Here is a 15,616-nt window from a genome sequence, read left to right as displayed (position 1 = left end):
CTACTTCTCCTGCAAACACCCCCTGTCCCCAGGGTCTCTCCGTGAGTCCTACAGCCTGGTGTTGCTCCTGGAGCTCCGGAGAAGCTCTCCAGCAATCCATATCAGGCTCAATCCTGTTCCCCACCCGCCAGAGCCTGGCTGCAAGTGTCTTACCTCCCCAAGGGCAGCGCCTGCTCATTCATGGCAAAGATAGCCCAGCTGGGACGCTTGCCCAAGCTCAGGCAACTAGCGCGGGCCTGGCTGCTGCACAGGTTTCATGTGCCACGGCCTCTTTGTGCCTTTCTTCTTTGGCAAGGGAAGGAGCCCGCAGCATGGTGCTGGGCTGGAGAGCCTGGCTGCGGGGAGGTGAAGCTGGCTCCTCGCGAGGGACTCGTACCGATCTCAGGCTTCCTGGTAGTTTGCAGGGGTGGTAGCATGTGCAGGAGGAAAGAGGGGTTTGTAGCTGATGTGAACTGTAACGCGTTGCTGGCCCGAAAGGGTTATTTTGAAATACTGCAGATCACCAACGTTAGTGCCTCTCGCAGAGTCCAACCAGCAGTCGGAGCAGCCTTGGCTTCGTGCCGTGCTTGGTTGTGCATTGACCCCGCCGGGAAGGGTGCCCTGGCTCCCTTTGCCTCCTCGCCTCCCTCTGCAGAGGCTCCCGCAGCCCCGAGAAGCGCCTTCCTGCTCACTAATAGTTTTCAGATGAGACTCCAGAGTTTGAGCTGGGTTTGGTGGTTTCTGGGCCAAAACAGTTCAAGCCATTAATAGGACCTTCAGCGTTTCAGCAGGCCTAGGGTGTCCCTGGGAAGGTTGGTTTCTGGCTGCCCCGGTGCCTTGTAGGTCTGGTCTTCGGTTGCATGCCGTGGCTGCGGGAACTGGAACGCTGAGATTTGCCCGGGGGAGGTGGAAAACTGGCCCGTGCGGCCGGGAGGGGTTGGGAAAAGAGGACGTGCTCGGCTGGTGAGAATGCCCCAGCTCATACATCCCTTCAACAACATGTTATAACCCAGGTTTGTTCTTTTTGGTGGATTTCTGGGCAGGGCAGGCAGCATATTCTCCAGTTTCTCTCTGAATAGCTGAAAGGCAGTTAGCAGCTCTAAGTAGACTTGAAGGCTTCTGAAGATTATTTTAACTCGTCTCACCTCCATCTCTGCGAAAAGAACCCATGCCCGCACTTGATGCTGTTGCTGCTTTTGAAAAGTTCAAAAATTTACTTTGCTCAGAGCAAAGCTTTGAAGTGCTGCTCTGTGGGAATGGCAAAGCATCTTGAAAGCCTTTCGCTGAAAGCTTGGTTAACCTACATTTGTGGGCAGCTACCTTCAGAAAATTACTTTGTGGGGGATTGCATGGGGAGATGTAAAGGTGAACTCTGAAATTTAATCGATTTAACAAGGAAAGGTTAAATCTGTTTGTTTTGCTCCTATTCAGGGCCTCCAGCTGGTGGTTGCAGGGTCACCCTTTTCTGTATGCAAAAGTTCCTGCATAAAGGCTGTTTTGTCCCACTTGTTGTCTTCTTGTTTGCATAAGTGCTGTGAGGAGGGTAAGCTGAAGAAGCAGGAGTGAACCTCTTTAAGATGCAGAGCTGGTGCCTGGCTGTAGCAGAGAGGAGGTGGCATTCCTGCCCAAAGCCGCTGGCTCCTCTCTTGCTTTTTGGGAGTGTAAACTGGTATTAGCATGTCCTGGTTGGATCCAGGGTTTAGCATCAGCTGGTAGGTAGGAGAGAAACGAGTCCTGCCTCTCTCAGCTGCTCAGATGAACCCCTAGTTTGAATGCTGGTGTTTTGGGAGGGTGTGGGATGCCTGGCTGTGCAGTAACAAGTCTTCTTCTCTTTGCAGGCACTGGAAAGGGAGACGTAGCATGCCACGCTGTTCTGGGCTGGAAGCGTGCTCTGCTTTTGCCCCCCCGACTCCAAGAAACTTGCTGCTTTTTTGGTGAAGCAGACCCTGATCTCCTGTTTCTTTGCTGCATGCCCACTCACCAGTGCTGGATTATGTTTGTCTCCTTCTCCCTTTGCTCCATAATTTGGTTGAATCGTGGTTTCAAGTTAAGGAAAAGGGGCTGCACCTAAGCGCGCTCAGGCACCCGGACCAGGCTTCTGGGGTGCTGGTTCACGCAGAGACGTTCAGAGTGCTGATGGGGGAGAGCTGCCTCTGAGATCCCTCCTCTCCTGCCCGAAACACGCTGCCTCGCTGTTCAGAGCCGTTCTCCCTGCAGCAGAGAGAATGGGCAGCACCGACGGGTTCCAGTACCGCGCGCTCTACCCCTACCGCAAGGAGCGCGAGGAGGACATTGATCTGCTGCCTGGGGACATCCTGGTGGTGAGCAAGGGGGCCCTGCAAGCCTTGGGCTTCAAAGACGGGGATGAGCAGACCCCCAATCAGATCGGGTGGATCCTAGGCGTCAACGAGCGGACCAAACAGAAGGGTGACTTTCCTGGCACGTATGTGGAGTACGTGGGGCCTGTGAAGATCTCCGTCCCTTCTCACCGGCCCCGAGTGCAGAGACCCCTGCCTGCAACGCCAGGGGCCAGCGGCTGCCGGCTGCAGGAGGCTCTGGAGCAAGGTAAGCCCTGCTGCCTGCCGTGGTGCTCCGAGACACCTCCACTCCCAGCGTGCGGCGGAGTGTGGGTGGCTTTGCAGGACAGCGGCAAAGCCTCCGGCTCGGCAGTGCTGGATTGCCCTGCCGGCAGCAGTGCGGCTGAGTTCCCTGAGAGTTGTGGGCTCACGCTCAGTCCTGGCTGAGAAAAAAGCACGTTGTTCTTCCAGCTTATCAATCTGCTTAGCAGAACTTCTTGGGGCGAGACTTGTCCCACTCTTACCTCTCTAAGATCCTTCTCCCTCTCTGGCCTGTGACCGGCTGGGATCCCCATGGTCCTTGGTGCGTCTCCCTGCTCCGATGACGGTTTTGCCCCACTCCCTCCCTTTAGGAATAGTTCTGACCTCTCCCAACCACCTCCCTGCCTCTGCTTCTGGAGCGCCCGGGGCATTGCTCCCTGCCAAGAGCCGCTCAGCCCCACTGAGACACACAATTACTTGTCTCTGGGCAAGAGGAGAAAAGTCAGGGTCTAAAAGAGTACTTCCGAGAACTGGAGCTAATTGCTTGTCTGCTTGGCACCCGTCCCTCCCCGCAGTTCGCAGAGCTCTTGCTGGGGCTGGGCAGCTGCCCTCGGGCAGGGCATGGGCTGTCCTGCACCTGCGGCTGCCTCCCAGCCAGCGCTGCGCTTGGCACAGGCCCGGTCTGGGAGCTGGGAGAGCCGCTGTGCCTCAGCACTGCCCATAGAGCTGTGGCAGCTGCCTTCTCTTGCCTATTTTTTTTGCTCCCAGGCACATAAGCCCTGTGGCAGGGGCTCAGCAGGTCCCGGGTGCTCTGAGACGGGAAGCAGGGGCGATAGCCACGCTTTGTCTTCCTGTGCCGTGCAGAAGACCTCGTGCTGGTGCATACGGGAGGAGTAGGGTCAGCAGCAGATGGGCATCAGAGCACGCTCCCGGCTGGCAGTCCTGCGTCCTCACCATCCCTCTCTGCCTGGGAGCCACGACTATCCCATCAGACGCTTCTAGCTGTGTGAAACATCTCTGGGGTCTTAAGGAACAGAAAGGAGCCCTTGTCTCAGAAACCAGGGTGGTGGAGCTGGGTGCGTGGCTCCCTGCAGCTGCCTCCCGTGCTCCTGGAGCCAGAGGGGCGGCCCCGGGAAACATCTCCACAGGGTGGGAATGCAGCCGGGCCATGCGTTTGGGTTGGCAGCGAGAGCCGCTGACCTGAGTCATCCCACTCGCAACCTGCCTTTCCAAGAAAGCAGCTCCTCTTGGGAGCCTGGGGCATGCTCTGCGGTGGATGCGTCGGCCTTGCCTGCATCCAGCCCTGCGCTCCCTCGGGGGCTGTATTTATGCTTTTGTGGGCTCTCTCCTCCTCTTCTTCTCAAACAGCGCTTGGTGGAGGTGTGTCTGGGTGGTCAAAGCCGCTGCCCTGCGCAGGGGTGGGGATCTTTGGGATGTGGAAGAAGATACGTGCCAAAGCTCCTGACACACAGAAAAGATGTGGTTGGGAAAGAAACCAAAAGCCAGCCTGTCTGCATTCTGCCCAGGGATGGAGCAAAGAGAGGGTCGGGTACCAGGGCATGTGAAAGGTGTGCCAGCCCTGTCCCTATCCCCTCTGTCCCTATCCCCATAGCCAGTCTCCCCCTTGGGCACAGCCAGGGACTGCAGGGTGGCAATTCAAATGCCCATTTTACATGCAGCCTGCTGGGATGCTGGTGGGGAGACACATTTTGCAACTGAAAAACTGTATTTAAGCCAAGCCCGTGTTATTTCTTCGTGGTCTGCACTTCGGGAGGTGCAGAGATGTCTCCTGGCTGCCCCACGAAGCTCATAGTTGGCGATGTTTCTGCCCTGTTTCCCGGGTCCTGCCCTGGCTGGCAGGGATCCCTTAGCCCCCCAGTGTCACACGCGGAGCGGGGCCAGTGCCACGGCTGTCATGCAGCCTGGGAGCAGGGCTGGTCTCGCAGAGCGGCGAGAACCAGCGCTTTCTGCCGGTGAATTTACGAGCTGCTGGTGTTTGCCTTCCGCAGAGAAGGCAAGCGGAAAACGTGGCTCGGAAATATTTCCGCAGCTGCCCCGGCCGTGCTGTGAGCGGCCTTGTTCACGGCAGCCCAGCCCAGAGGCCCGGCAGGCTCGGGAGCTGCCGCTGGCTCCGGCACTGGCTGCCTGATAAAAAAAGGCAAGCTGCTGCCTGCTGAAGCAGCACATTCCCGGCCAGGCCACGTGGGCAGTGCCAGTATTTACTCTCCCTTCAGCCCTTCCCAAGGGTCAGGCTTGGAGCTGCCAGCCTGGCAGCTTGCCTGCAGCTTCCCCATGCTGACCAGCACCACGCTGGGCCCCTTCCTGTGCTCAGGGGCTCTCTCTGGTGGGAGGTTGCCCCCCAGCAGCACAGGCCCTTGCAGAACTGCTGGGTGCCTGCCCCCCTGTTCCACAGCTGCTGACTCGAAGCACCAACACGAGCTGCTTCGTCTCCCCGCGAAGCCGTGGGTGCAGAAGGCTCAGCCGGGTGAGGAGTTTCATCTTGCTGCGTCTCATGAGACCACACTGGGCGAGTTCGGGTCAGATCCATGACAACAGAGCCGTGTTTCGCAATGGGGAGCAGCCTTTTGGCTTTGCCTCCCCAGAGTGGAGCGTGCTGGGTGTCCTCACTGACCGTGGGCTCCCCAGGGTCTGCCCGGTGCTGTGGACCGGCCTGGGGGAGCCTCCTGCACCGGCTGGTGCTCAGTTGGAAGCGAGATGGGACCTGGCACCGCTCGTCCTTCGGCAAGCCTCCCGCTGGCAGCTGCCCAGCCGGGCCTGCGTGCTCCTGCCCCAGCATGCGTCACCCCTCCAGCACAGGGAAGGGGGGTGCCCGGAGCTGGGACCTCAAGATCTTCTGGAGGTGACAGTGAAATGCCACCTGATGCAGGGCCATAGATCCCCCAGGAAGGGGAGGACCCCCGTCCCGTGCCGCAGGCTGTCTGTGCCCTGTAACAGCTTGCACGGAGGCTGTGGGCTTGCGGGGAGGGGGAGGCAGAGGGCTGGTTTCCATGTTAAACGAGCAATCAAGGGCAGGAATTTGCTGACATGGCGTTCTGTCTGAATTGCTGGATTAATCACAGCTCACCACCGAGAGCGAGCTCCCTGGCCGCGCTCCTCCGCCAGCTCTGCACAGCCCCTGTGCTGGGCAGGGACTGAACCCAGCCTGAGCTCCAGGAGCCCTGGTAACCCCTGCGCTGCCTGCCCAGGGTGCCGGGATCCCCATGGAGATCGGCTCTGCCTCCTAGCCTCTGCAGGGAGCAGTAGGGATCACCCTATGCACACCCCGTCAGGGGCTCGGAGCAAGGCCGGGCTCAACAAGTGCTGTGCTGGTTTCTGGGCCAGCTTGCAGGTTCCCCGCAGTCTCCATGCGGTGTTCGCGTGGGCTGTGGCCTCGCGGCAGGGGCCACGGCTTTCCTCGCTCTCGGATGCTGCTGTTGGGAGCAGCGTTGGTTGTGCCCCAGCCTGGCCCCGCTGCAGAGCGTCTGCTGGGGGCTGAGCTGGGGCTGACCCCTTCTCTCCCTCCCTCTCCCCCAGGGTCCCCTCTCCCGGACTTGCAGGAGCAGTTCAGCCCTCCGGAGATTGCGCCGCCGCTGCTGGTGAAGTTGGTGGAAGCTATTGAGAAGAAAGGTAAGGGGGGACATGGAGCATCGAGGGGCTGATACACCCCAAAACCTCCCAGCGAGGGCAGAGGGTGAGGCAGCTGTCTTTAAAAGCTGCTGGCAGTGGACTGAGCTCCGTGGGACATGCAGAACGCAGCTGCCTGCAGAAGTGGGGGGGGCCTCCCGCTCCTCCGTGGCTTGAGCCACTGTTCCCCAGAGCCGGGCTTGACCCCGCTGGGCCGTCCTGCGCAGAAGCCTGGGGTGTGAGGGTGCTGGGTCTGCGTGCAGCACGCCTACGTCCCCCGGATGGGTGCTGGGGTTTGGGAAGCGCTTCCAGCCTGGATCTGTGCCATGGGGGAGAAACGGGGCCACTGAACTGGGGGCCAAGGGGGCTGCAGCAGCATCTGTAGGAGGTTGGCTTGGACACCATCCAGGCCTGGTTAGCCATGCCGCAGCCGTTGCCCAGCCGGCGTGCGGCTGCTGGGCTGGCACCGAAACGGTGCATGCGCTGGGAGCTGCACGGCTCGCAGCTAACAGCAGTGTCCTCGCTTCCGCAGGGTTAGACAGCGAGATGTTGTACAGGACATCTGGCTCCGAACTGAGGCAAGCGCTGAGAACCGGTAAGAACCAGCTCCGCGTGGTGAGGAGGCGAATCGGCTCAGATGGAGGAGATTAGTGGATGTGACAGCGCCAGCAGTAATGCAATCCAGGCCAGGCTCGCCTGTCCTAGGCAGTTCCTGCCTCCCGGCACGCTGCCTGTGGGGCTGGGCCGTCCCTGTCCCGACACGTCCCTGTCTCACGTGGAAGGGATAGGAGAGGGGGGATTCCTGCCACTGTCCATGGGCTGGAGCAAAGGGACTTGGTGCCGGCATGGAGACTCGCAGGCCAACAAGTGAACCCTTGTGCTTGTCTCCTGCTGTCTCTTCGGGGTGCCCCGCTCTCGGGGTGCTCTGCAAACAGGCTGGCGGAGGCTTCTCTCATTCTGTCACGCCACTAATAAGCAGGGGAGGATCTTTCAGCTCAGCTTGGTGGCCAAAGCCTTGGCTCCACTGTGCCGGCAGCTGATGTTTCTGCCGGAGAGCCTTCGGAGCTGTCTGCCTCTCGGCTGGGCTTGGGCCTCATCCAGCACCATGCTGGCTTGTCCCCTTCCGCAGACGTTCTTGCAAACCCCAACTACGCAGTGCTGTCAGCTCTGGCCGTGCTGCTTTTGGGACAGGCTTTATGTGCTGTCCCGACAGCCTGCGCCTTGTGTTCATGGGACAGCACGGTTCAAGGGAGACGTTTTCCCTGTTGGGTTCAGCACGTGGCTGGTCAGTCTGCGCTTGTGTCTACCAGCAGCAGGGAACAAAATTGTCACATGAGTCTTGCGTGCCCAGGATTCCTGTGGCAGGGCTCAAGGCAAAAGGTGTGGGCATCCAAACTGACCTCTGCCCTCTCCCAGGCTGGGGGACCTGCCTGGATTCCCAGAGCCAGCTTATTTCTGGGACGCAGGGGGCACTTCCAGGCATCCTCCATTGTGTGGGCTGCTTGGCTGCCCGAGGGCTGCCTGGGCTCCCTCGTGGTGCCAGGCTGCCATGTCCCATAATAGCTGGCCAGGTGGTGTGCGATGGTCTCTGGGATGGGTGCTGGCAGCACCGGAGCTGCCGGCTGGGTGCCCAGTGCTGTGCTCGCCACCCATGGGAAATCTGTGCCCTGGCAGATTGGACCCTGGGCGACCTGGAGCCCTTCGACGTGCACTCCCTGGGCGAGGCGCTGCGAGGCTACCTGCAGGACCTGCCCTCCCCCGTGGTGCCGGTATCCGTGCACGGAGACGTCCTTCGCATTCTGCAGGGTAGGCTTCCCCTGGATGCGCTTGGGAATGGGTGGCTGGGTGGGACGGACGCATTTGGGGTATTAAAATAAGACCTGTCCCTATGGGGTCTGGCACACGGCCCCTGCTGCTGACAGCGCTCCCACGCTGTGACGCAGCCGGAGCGTGGAGCGTGGTGCCGGCTGTCCCAGCCCTTCCATCATCTCTTGTTCTCTCCCCAGAGATCCCTCAGCCGGAGAATTGCCGGAAGCAGCTGCTACTGGCCCTGGAGTCGCCTGCGGTCCCACTCCAGAACACGCTCACCCTGCAGTTCCTGCTCCGGCATCTGGGGAAGGTATTGCAGCAGGCCGAGAGCAACAGCCTCCACCCTCGGGCCCTGGGAGAGATCTTCGGCCCCCTTCTCCTCCGGCTGCCTGGCGCCAGGTACGTGAGGCATTCGGGTTCCAGCCATGTACCGAGCGTCAGCCGCTGTGCCTGCCAGGACGAAGAGTCCAGCCTGTAACAGCAGGTCTGCCCGCAGCCCCTACCTCGCTGCGCGTGGGATTAAACTGCTGGCAGCATGCAGAGGTGGGACTCAAAGCCAGGGCAGAGCCTGTGCTTCTGTGTCAGCCTGGCAGCTGGGATGAACCAGCTGACCCCAGCTGCCCCTTTGCCTGGGGGGTACGGGAGCAGTGCCAAGTTCTCCCCCACAACCGCTGATCTTGGCTCCTCTCTCCCTGCAGCCCAGAGCTGAGCCCTGACTTCTCCGTGCTGTTTCTGGAGATACTTCTGCAGATGAAGGAGTTGGAGCTGGAACAGTTGCCTCCAGGTACTGAGATGCCCCGTCCTTGGGGCCCGAGGCACTGGCGTTTGTGCTCCGTGGGTGTGGAGTCTCTGCCCCCGTGAGCAGGTTGCCGAGGGCGTTTCTGTAGCCCGGCTGTGCCTGGGTGCCTGCTCGAGGCGCTCATCTGCTGCTGTAGATGAGCCTGGAGCAGCTCCTGGCAGCGTGGTGGCCAAGGGGGCTTCCCAGGATGGTCACTGCAGGGACGGGGGACTCACTGCTCCAAGGGATTACCCGTGGGGAGCTGGGGCTTGGTCTCACCCTGCTTCAATCCTGCTTCTCTTACAGCCTTGCCTCCAAAACCGCCTAAGCCAAAGCCCAGCGCAGCCAGCCTGGCCAACGGGAACAGCGTGCCCTTGCAGGACGCCGAGTGGTACTGGGGTGACATTTCCCGGTAAGGGGGTGGTGGGCAGCTCACATCCTGGGTGCCCGGTCTCTGTCAGGTTATCTAGGGGAGCTCTGGTTGCACCTCACAGGCTATGACAATCATGTTCCTCGCAGGGAGGAGGTGAATGAGAAGCTACGGGACACACCAGATGGTACTTTCTTGGTGCGCGATGCTTCCAGCAAGATCCAGGGGGAGTACACGCTCACACTCAGGTAGGGTGCTGGGGTCCCCCGTGAGCCTTCACTGCTCTGGGGTGGAGATTGGCACATGTCCCTGTGCTTAGGGCTGCCTGGATGCCCTGATGTAGGGTGCTGTGGTGTGGTGCTAAGTGCTCTCTCCTCTCCCCTCCCCGCTACAGGAAGGGAGGCAATAACAAGCTGATCAAGATCTTTCACCGGGAAGGGAAGTACGGCTTCTCAGAGCCCCTGACTTTTGGCTCGGTGGTGGAGCTCATCACCCATTACCGGCACGAGTCGCTCGCCCAGTACAACGCCAAGCTGGACACCAGGCTGCTCTACCCCATTTCCAAGTACCAGCAGGTGAGGCCTCTGCCACAGGGATGTGGCTGGCCAGCACAGCCTGAACCAGGGGCATTTGCTCGTCCATCCCTGGCCCTTTGGTAGATGACAATGTCCCACCCCTTCCCCCGTGCTGGGATGTTGCTTTATGGGGTGATGGGGGGCTGGGGGTGGGTTCATGGGACCAGCTGCCTTGCCGGGGGGCTGCTGTAGGGCAGGAGCAGGTCCTGACTGAGGCTGTGCACGTGGCAGGACCAGCTGGTGAAAGAGGACAGCGTGGAAGCCGTCGGGGAGCAGCTGAAGGTCTATCACCAGCAGTACCAGGACAAGAGCTGGGAGTACGACCTGCTGTACGAGGAGTACACGCGCACATCCCAGGTATGTGGGCACTGCCTTCCTCATGGGCTGCCCTGACATCCCCTGACGGCTGGCAGCCGTGCCGCTGTGCGCAGAGGAGAGCAGAGATCGGGCACCCGCTGCCCCATTTGTCTGCTCCTGGACTTGAGGGGACTCCCCAGAGAATGGGCATTGAAGAAGGGGATATTCTGGCTGCAGCAAGGACAGTGCTGCTTTGAGGAGGGGGGAAGACGAGATGCAAATGGGCAGAAACCTGCCCAAATGCTCCCCCTTCCTCAGGTCTCCCCTCCCTTTTCAGGAGCTGCAGATGAAGAGGACGGCAATCGAGGCCTTCAACGAGACGATCAAGATCTTTGAGGAACAGTGTCAGACGCAGGAGAAATGCAGCAAGGAGTACATCGAGCGCTTCCGGCGGGAGGGCAACGAGAAGGAGGTGCAACGGTGAGGACAGGGGGTGGTGGTGACCTGCCCTGCCTGGGGAAGGGCTCTGGGGGGCTGGAAGGATCATCCTGGCCCAGCGCAGAGCCGAGGCATGTGCAATCCTTGTCTCTTCAGGAGCGTGCTGTGGGCTGGAGCTGGCAGGCTGCCTCCTCTGCCTCCCCCACTCTGGCTCACAGCCTAAACCCCCCTCCTTCTCCCAGGATCCTCATGAACTCGGAGAAGCTCAAGTCTCGCATCACAGAGATCCACGACAGCAAGATGAAGCTGGAGCAGGACCTGAAGAAACAAGCCTCGGAGAACCGGGAGATCGACAAGCGCATGAACAGCCTCAAGCCAGACCTCATGCAGCTGCGCAAACTGCGAGACCAGTATTTGGTGTACGTAGTGCCTGCCCCCGCAGAGGGCTGGGAGCAGGGCCCTGCTTGCCCCTCCAGCCCAGCCCGGGAGCCATCCAGCTGGCTCCTTGAGGGCTTTGAGGCTTGTTGGACCGGCTTGCAGGCTGCTGGGGCTGCTCAGTGCAGGAGTGAGCCCTGCAGCATGTGGCCTCGGGGCACGGCGGTCCCTCAAAGGCGACGGCTGCTGCCCTCTGGTGATGGCTGCGCGAGTGGTGTCTGGCCCGGACGTGGACCGGGCACGCTGCCTGCGCTGAGCTCTGCCTCTCCTTCCCCAGGTGGCTGACGCAGAAGGGTGCCCGGCAGAAGAAAATCAATGAGTGGCTGGGCATCAAGAACGAGACGGAGGAGTGAGTGTCCCTGCTCGTGTGTTGCGGGATGTGGGGGGCCGCAGGAGCGCAGGCTGCGCAGCCGGTTCTGCCTGCTCCGGGGCGGCGGGCAAGTCACATCTCCCTGCCTGGGAACTGAGGATGCCTTCCCTGCCGGAAGGGGTGACGGCAGCTAGTAGTGGGAGGGGAGATGTGGGGGCCATGTGCCCGAACCAAGGGGGTCTGACCCTGCCTGTGCTCGATTGCAGCCAGTACTCTATGATGGATGACGAGGAGGAGCTTCCCCACCACGAGGAGCGGACATGGTACGTGGGGAAGATCAACCGCTTGCAGGCAGAAGAGATGCTGTGTGGCAAGCGGGACGGCACCTTCCTGATTCGCGAGAGCAGCCAGAAGGGATGCTATGCCTGCTCCGTGGTGTGAGTACCCCCAAGCAGACGTGGCAGGATGGGGCTGGCGTGGGCTGTGCTCCCGCATCACTCTGCCCGTCTGTTGCCAGATGCTGGAGGCTGGCGGAGGCGTCAGCTGGCAGGCTGGGTTTCCCCAAGGTCTCCCGTCTGCCTCGGCTCTTCCTGCCAAGGCCAGATGTATCTTTGGGCAGCTTCGGTGGCGCCCACTTGTTCACTGCTGTCCCTGTCCCTGTCACAGCGGGACTCCCTGGCGTGCTGCTGACCCGTGCTCCCTTGTCTCCCTGGCAGGGTGGACGGTGACACCAAGCACTGCGTGATCTACAAAACGGCAACTGGCTACGGGTTCGCTGAACCCTACAACCTCTACGCCTCCCTCAAGGACCTGGTCTTGCACTACAAGCACACGTCCCTGGTGCAGCACAATGACTCCCTGAACGTCACGCTGGCTCACCCGGTCCTTTCCCAGCCACCAGCCAGATGAGCAGCCCGTGCACAACACAACAGCTGCCTTCAGCTTCTCCCCAGGGCGCTGCTTTCTGGCTCTGGACTCTTGCACCCTGTATAGTTGAGTCTCTGTGCTCCTGCCCCTCCAGAGCCTCTGAGATGTCTGTGACCGTTCCTGGTGTCCCTTTTGGTCAGTAGCTGAAACCCGTGTTGGCTGATGGGACAAAAAGGCTGGGCTGTTGACTCCCAGTGGGCTCCAGCCTCTAGGAGGTGGGATCCAGTTGTCATTGAATTGCTGTGGGCGAGCACAGCCCCCTCCCCTTCCCCAATAAGCAGGTCAAATTCCCTTCTTGCTGGCAGGTCGCCCCGCTACGCATCACTGTAGAGTTAGATTCCTGATTCCTCGGTGCGCTACGGCGTCGGTCACCGCCCCAGCCACGCGGTCACGAGGGCCGCTCTGGGCGAGAGGCTCCCTGCCTGGATGCCGGAGGAGGGGGCTCGGGTGGGCGTCTGCATCCTCCACTCTCACTTCCCTTGGTGATCTCACAGGCTGCGATGGTGTCTGGTACGAGGGGTGCTGCGTGCAGAGACTCTTTTACAAAGGAGAAACCCCATCCTCCATGGGGCTTCTCGGCCGAGGTCTCCGCTCCGTGCTGTGCCCCACCTCACCATCTTGTTCCCTAGTGTCATAACCACCTCTTGAGTGTTGCTGTCTGGGGAGGGAGGATCTAGTTAGCGATGAATCTCTCGCCTTAGTTGTGCCAACTAAGCTGTGAAATCCATGTTGGTACCCCTGTTTTTCCCGGCAGAATCTGTGGGATGCACAGCTCGTTGTTTCTGGCTGTCTTCGGTGAATCTCTGCAGACGTAACCCGTTGAAGCTAACTGTAGCTCTGTAAATAAGGTTCTTTTCGTAATCGGCTGCTTACCCAGTGCTGGTGTTTGCTGAACTCCCGCTACGATATGCAAGCGCGTGGGCAGCAGCCGCCAGGCTGTTGCAGACTCGGGTCCTGCCAGCTGAAGCAGGAGGGGACCGGAGTCCGACGCGCACTACGAGCCCTACGCAAAATGAAGGACCTCTCTGCTGCAGGAGGACGGTATCTCTGCTGGGCCAAGGGCCTTAGTGCATAGAAATGTATATGCATGATGTCGAACTATGTATGCAAAGCACTTATAATCATGAGTACTGTATGGGGACTTGGGTGAAAGAGCTGGGGGGTTGCTGTAGTGCTGCCCATCGCAGCTGGCTGGCGCGGGCAGGGCTTGTTGCGTCTTTTTGGATGATGCTGAGTTCGGAGGGCTTGAGGGCAACGGAGGAACTTTAAAAATTGAGGCCATGGTGGCATTTGCTTTATTGGGTTACCCTGTCTGCCTGGCTTGAAGAAAGCATTAATTGTCCTCTTGATTTGCTGGAGAGGCTCCTTTCCCTTTTGGAGGCCGCGTCCTCAGGACGGGCTGGTGGATGCTGTAGGCTTTACTGCTTCTGCTTTGTGTTGCGACTCGGGCTGCGCCGGATCTGCGCTGTGTGCTCGTGCTCTGCTTGCATCCTGTCCTCAACATGCCATCTGCGTCGGGGACTGCGCTGTCCCTCTCCCCCGGTCGGCTCTGCTGCTTACCTTCCTCCAGGCTGGTCCCCAGATCCTTTTGGATCTGGGATTGCTGGAGCAAACGTCCCATTCTCATTGCTTGTGGCAGCTCTCCTACGCTCGACTGTACAGACCCCATTCCCTGCTGTGCATGCCCTCTCCGGGCCCTGGGCCATGTTTTGTGGTTCTGGTTTGTCGGTGTTTGGTGCTGTGAGGATGCGCGGCAGCAGTGCTGTCCCTGACCCATCGCAGCGTGGGTGCCGAAGTGCCACGGAAGTGGCAGGCGATGGGCTGGGGGAGCTGTGAGGCGCACAGCCCAGGAGAGGCTGCGTTTGGCTTTGGGGATCACTTGGGAAAAGCTGTCAGGGATAATTAAGGGAATAGTTTGGGCTCAGACACATGAGAGATGAGAGCACGTGGGAATGGGGCGAGGAGGCCTGGTGCTCATAGCCATCTCTGCAGAGGCCTCCCGGGGTCTGTGGGGTGGCCGGGGGGGCCACGCTAACACCCCAAAGCTTTCTGCCAGGCTCCCGCACCAGTTGCGGTGGCACATTCTCAGCCTGGGGACTCTGTGCTGGTCCTGTCCTGGTCCTGTGCTCATCCCTGCGCTTCCAGCATGTCCCTGTGCCACGGGGCAGGCTGCAGGTGGATGGCATTCTCCAGCTGCTTGCCCCACAGGGTCCACATCCCCACCCCACCAATGTGAGCTCGGGGCCGGTCCTGCTTGGGGGGGTTTGCTCCCAGCTCATGCCAGGGCCTGCCAAGCATCCGGGAGAGTCTCAGCTTCAAGCCGTTGCCTGTTGACATTTCGCTTGGCGCTCGCCCCGGCTCTGCTGGCCGGGGAAATTCCAGCTTCTCTTGACAGCGTTTTTTATCCTTCCAGCTGAATTTCTGCTGTTCTCCCCACGCTGTCGCTTCCTGCTGCCCAGCCAAAGCCTCTTCCTCCCCAGGAGCGTGGGCAGCTCAGCGTAAGCACGGGGGGTCATGGTCGCCCCTCTGCATCTTCCAGCACTGCCATTCCTGCCCGCCAGCACCCATCACGGTGGCCCGTCCCCGACAGGGCTCTGCTCACAAGTCCTGTGTACAACGAGGAGGAAAATGCCCTTCCCCAGGGCTGCCTTTCCCCGATGGTGCTTGACTTGGCTCCCAAAAAGGTGGCTCTTCCCTCGTCTCCCCATGGGGTGGAAGCCCGAGCTCCCTGCCTGCAGCGCAGCTCCCCCAGAATAAGCTAGTTGTGATTTGTCCTTTGACGCTTTCGCTCGTGCTGTTCACGCCACCGGATGAACCCGGTAGCGATGTGTTTCAAGGCCCTGGGCTGTGCTTTGCTGCTTGTGACACCCCCCAAACCCCATGTCCCCCAACCCAGCCACGCACCCGCGTCCTGTGGGTGCGACGTGGCCGTTCCTGCTCCCTGGGGCGCAGCTCGGGTCTTGTCCCTCTGTGTCCCAGCTCGGGATGCTCCGTGCTCCCCGGTGTAACCCCCCCCGTGCCGAGGGCTCTCATGTCGCCTTCGGCTTTGTGCTCGGAGAGGACGTGGCGGCTGTGTGAGCGCTCCTGAGATTTTAGTTCCTAGGTATATGCAATAATAAATAACTTGCCACTTCAGCTGTTCGTTACCAGCAGTAGTTCTCTATGCTCTTTCTGTTGATGTTTACTAATGTAAACCCAGTATTTGTTACTGTAAGAGGATTTTTTTGTACGGTACTTCAAAAAAGCCACAAAAACAAAACAAAAAAAAGAAATAAACAGAATTAATGAAACGGCTGCGGGGATTTCTGTGGGAGGGGTGTTACACCGGGGGAGCGGAGGCGGGAGGGCATTGGGGCTGTGCCCCAGCTCTTGGGCTGGGTGCAGGATGTGACCCATCGCTCAGCCGGTGCTGGGCTGTGCCAGGGTTCTGCTCCCCGGGGTCTCGCAGGGCTGGGGCGTGCGGGGGCCGGCCCCGGGCTCACCAGCTGGGTGAGGAGATGGCAGCTGAGCCCAAAG

The 15,616-nt window shown here is 60.3% G+C and overlaps 1 protein-coding gene across 1 annotated transcript; it reads left to right on the top strand.

Annotated features, from left to right (window-relative positions):
• Window positions 1–2,051: 2,051 nt before the first annotated feature.
• PIK3R2 (phosphoinositide-3-kinase regulatory subunit 2) lies at window positions 2,052–15,381 on the top strand. The gene is made up of 15 exons (XM_059831682.1): window positions 2,052–2,544; window positions 6,072–6,164; window positions 6,694–6,756; window positions 7,836–7,967; window positions 8,168–8,369; window positions 8,669–8,754; window positions 9,055–9,160; window positions 9,268–9,366; window positions 9,513–9,693; window positions 9,925–10,050; window positions 10,328–10,470; window positions 10,671–10,847; window positions 11,141–11,212; window positions 11,440–11,610; window positions 11,890–15,381. Exons 1-15 carry the CDS (start codon window positions 2,205–2,207, stop codon window positions 12,080–12,082), a joined length of 2,184 nt encoding a protein of 727 aa, XP_059687665.1. The 5' UTR covers window positions 2,052–2,204; the 3' UTR covers window positions 12,083–15,381.
• Window positions 15,382–15,616: the final 235 nt, after the last annotated feature.

This window comes from Gavia stellata, chromosome 32 (genome assembly GCF_030936135.1).
Source record: "Gavia stellata isolate bGavSte3 chromosome 32, bGavSte3.hap2, whole genome shotgun sequence".
In the NCBI taxonomy this organism is placed as follows: domain Eukaryota; kingdom Metazoa; phylum Chordata; class Aves; order Gaviiformes; family Gaviidae; genus Gavia; species Gavia stellata.
The sequence above is the reverse complement of the archived record's forward strand: the minus strand, read 5'-3'. Positions and strand labels throughout refer to the sequence as shown.

Coding starts and splice junctions, on each gene's coding strand:
- PIK3R2 (XM_059831682.1), top strand. CDS start 2,205: ATGGGCAGCACCGACGGGTTCCAGTACCGCGCGCTCTACCCCTACCGC. Junction 7,968..8,167: donor CGTCCTTCGCATTCTGCAGG/GTAGGCTTCCCC, acceptor TTCTCTCCCCAG/AGATCCCTCAGCCGGAGAAT. Junction 8,370..8,668: donor CTCCGGCTGCCTGGCGCCAG/GTACGTGAGGCA, acceptor CTCTCCCTGCAG/CCCAGAGCTGAGCCCTGACT.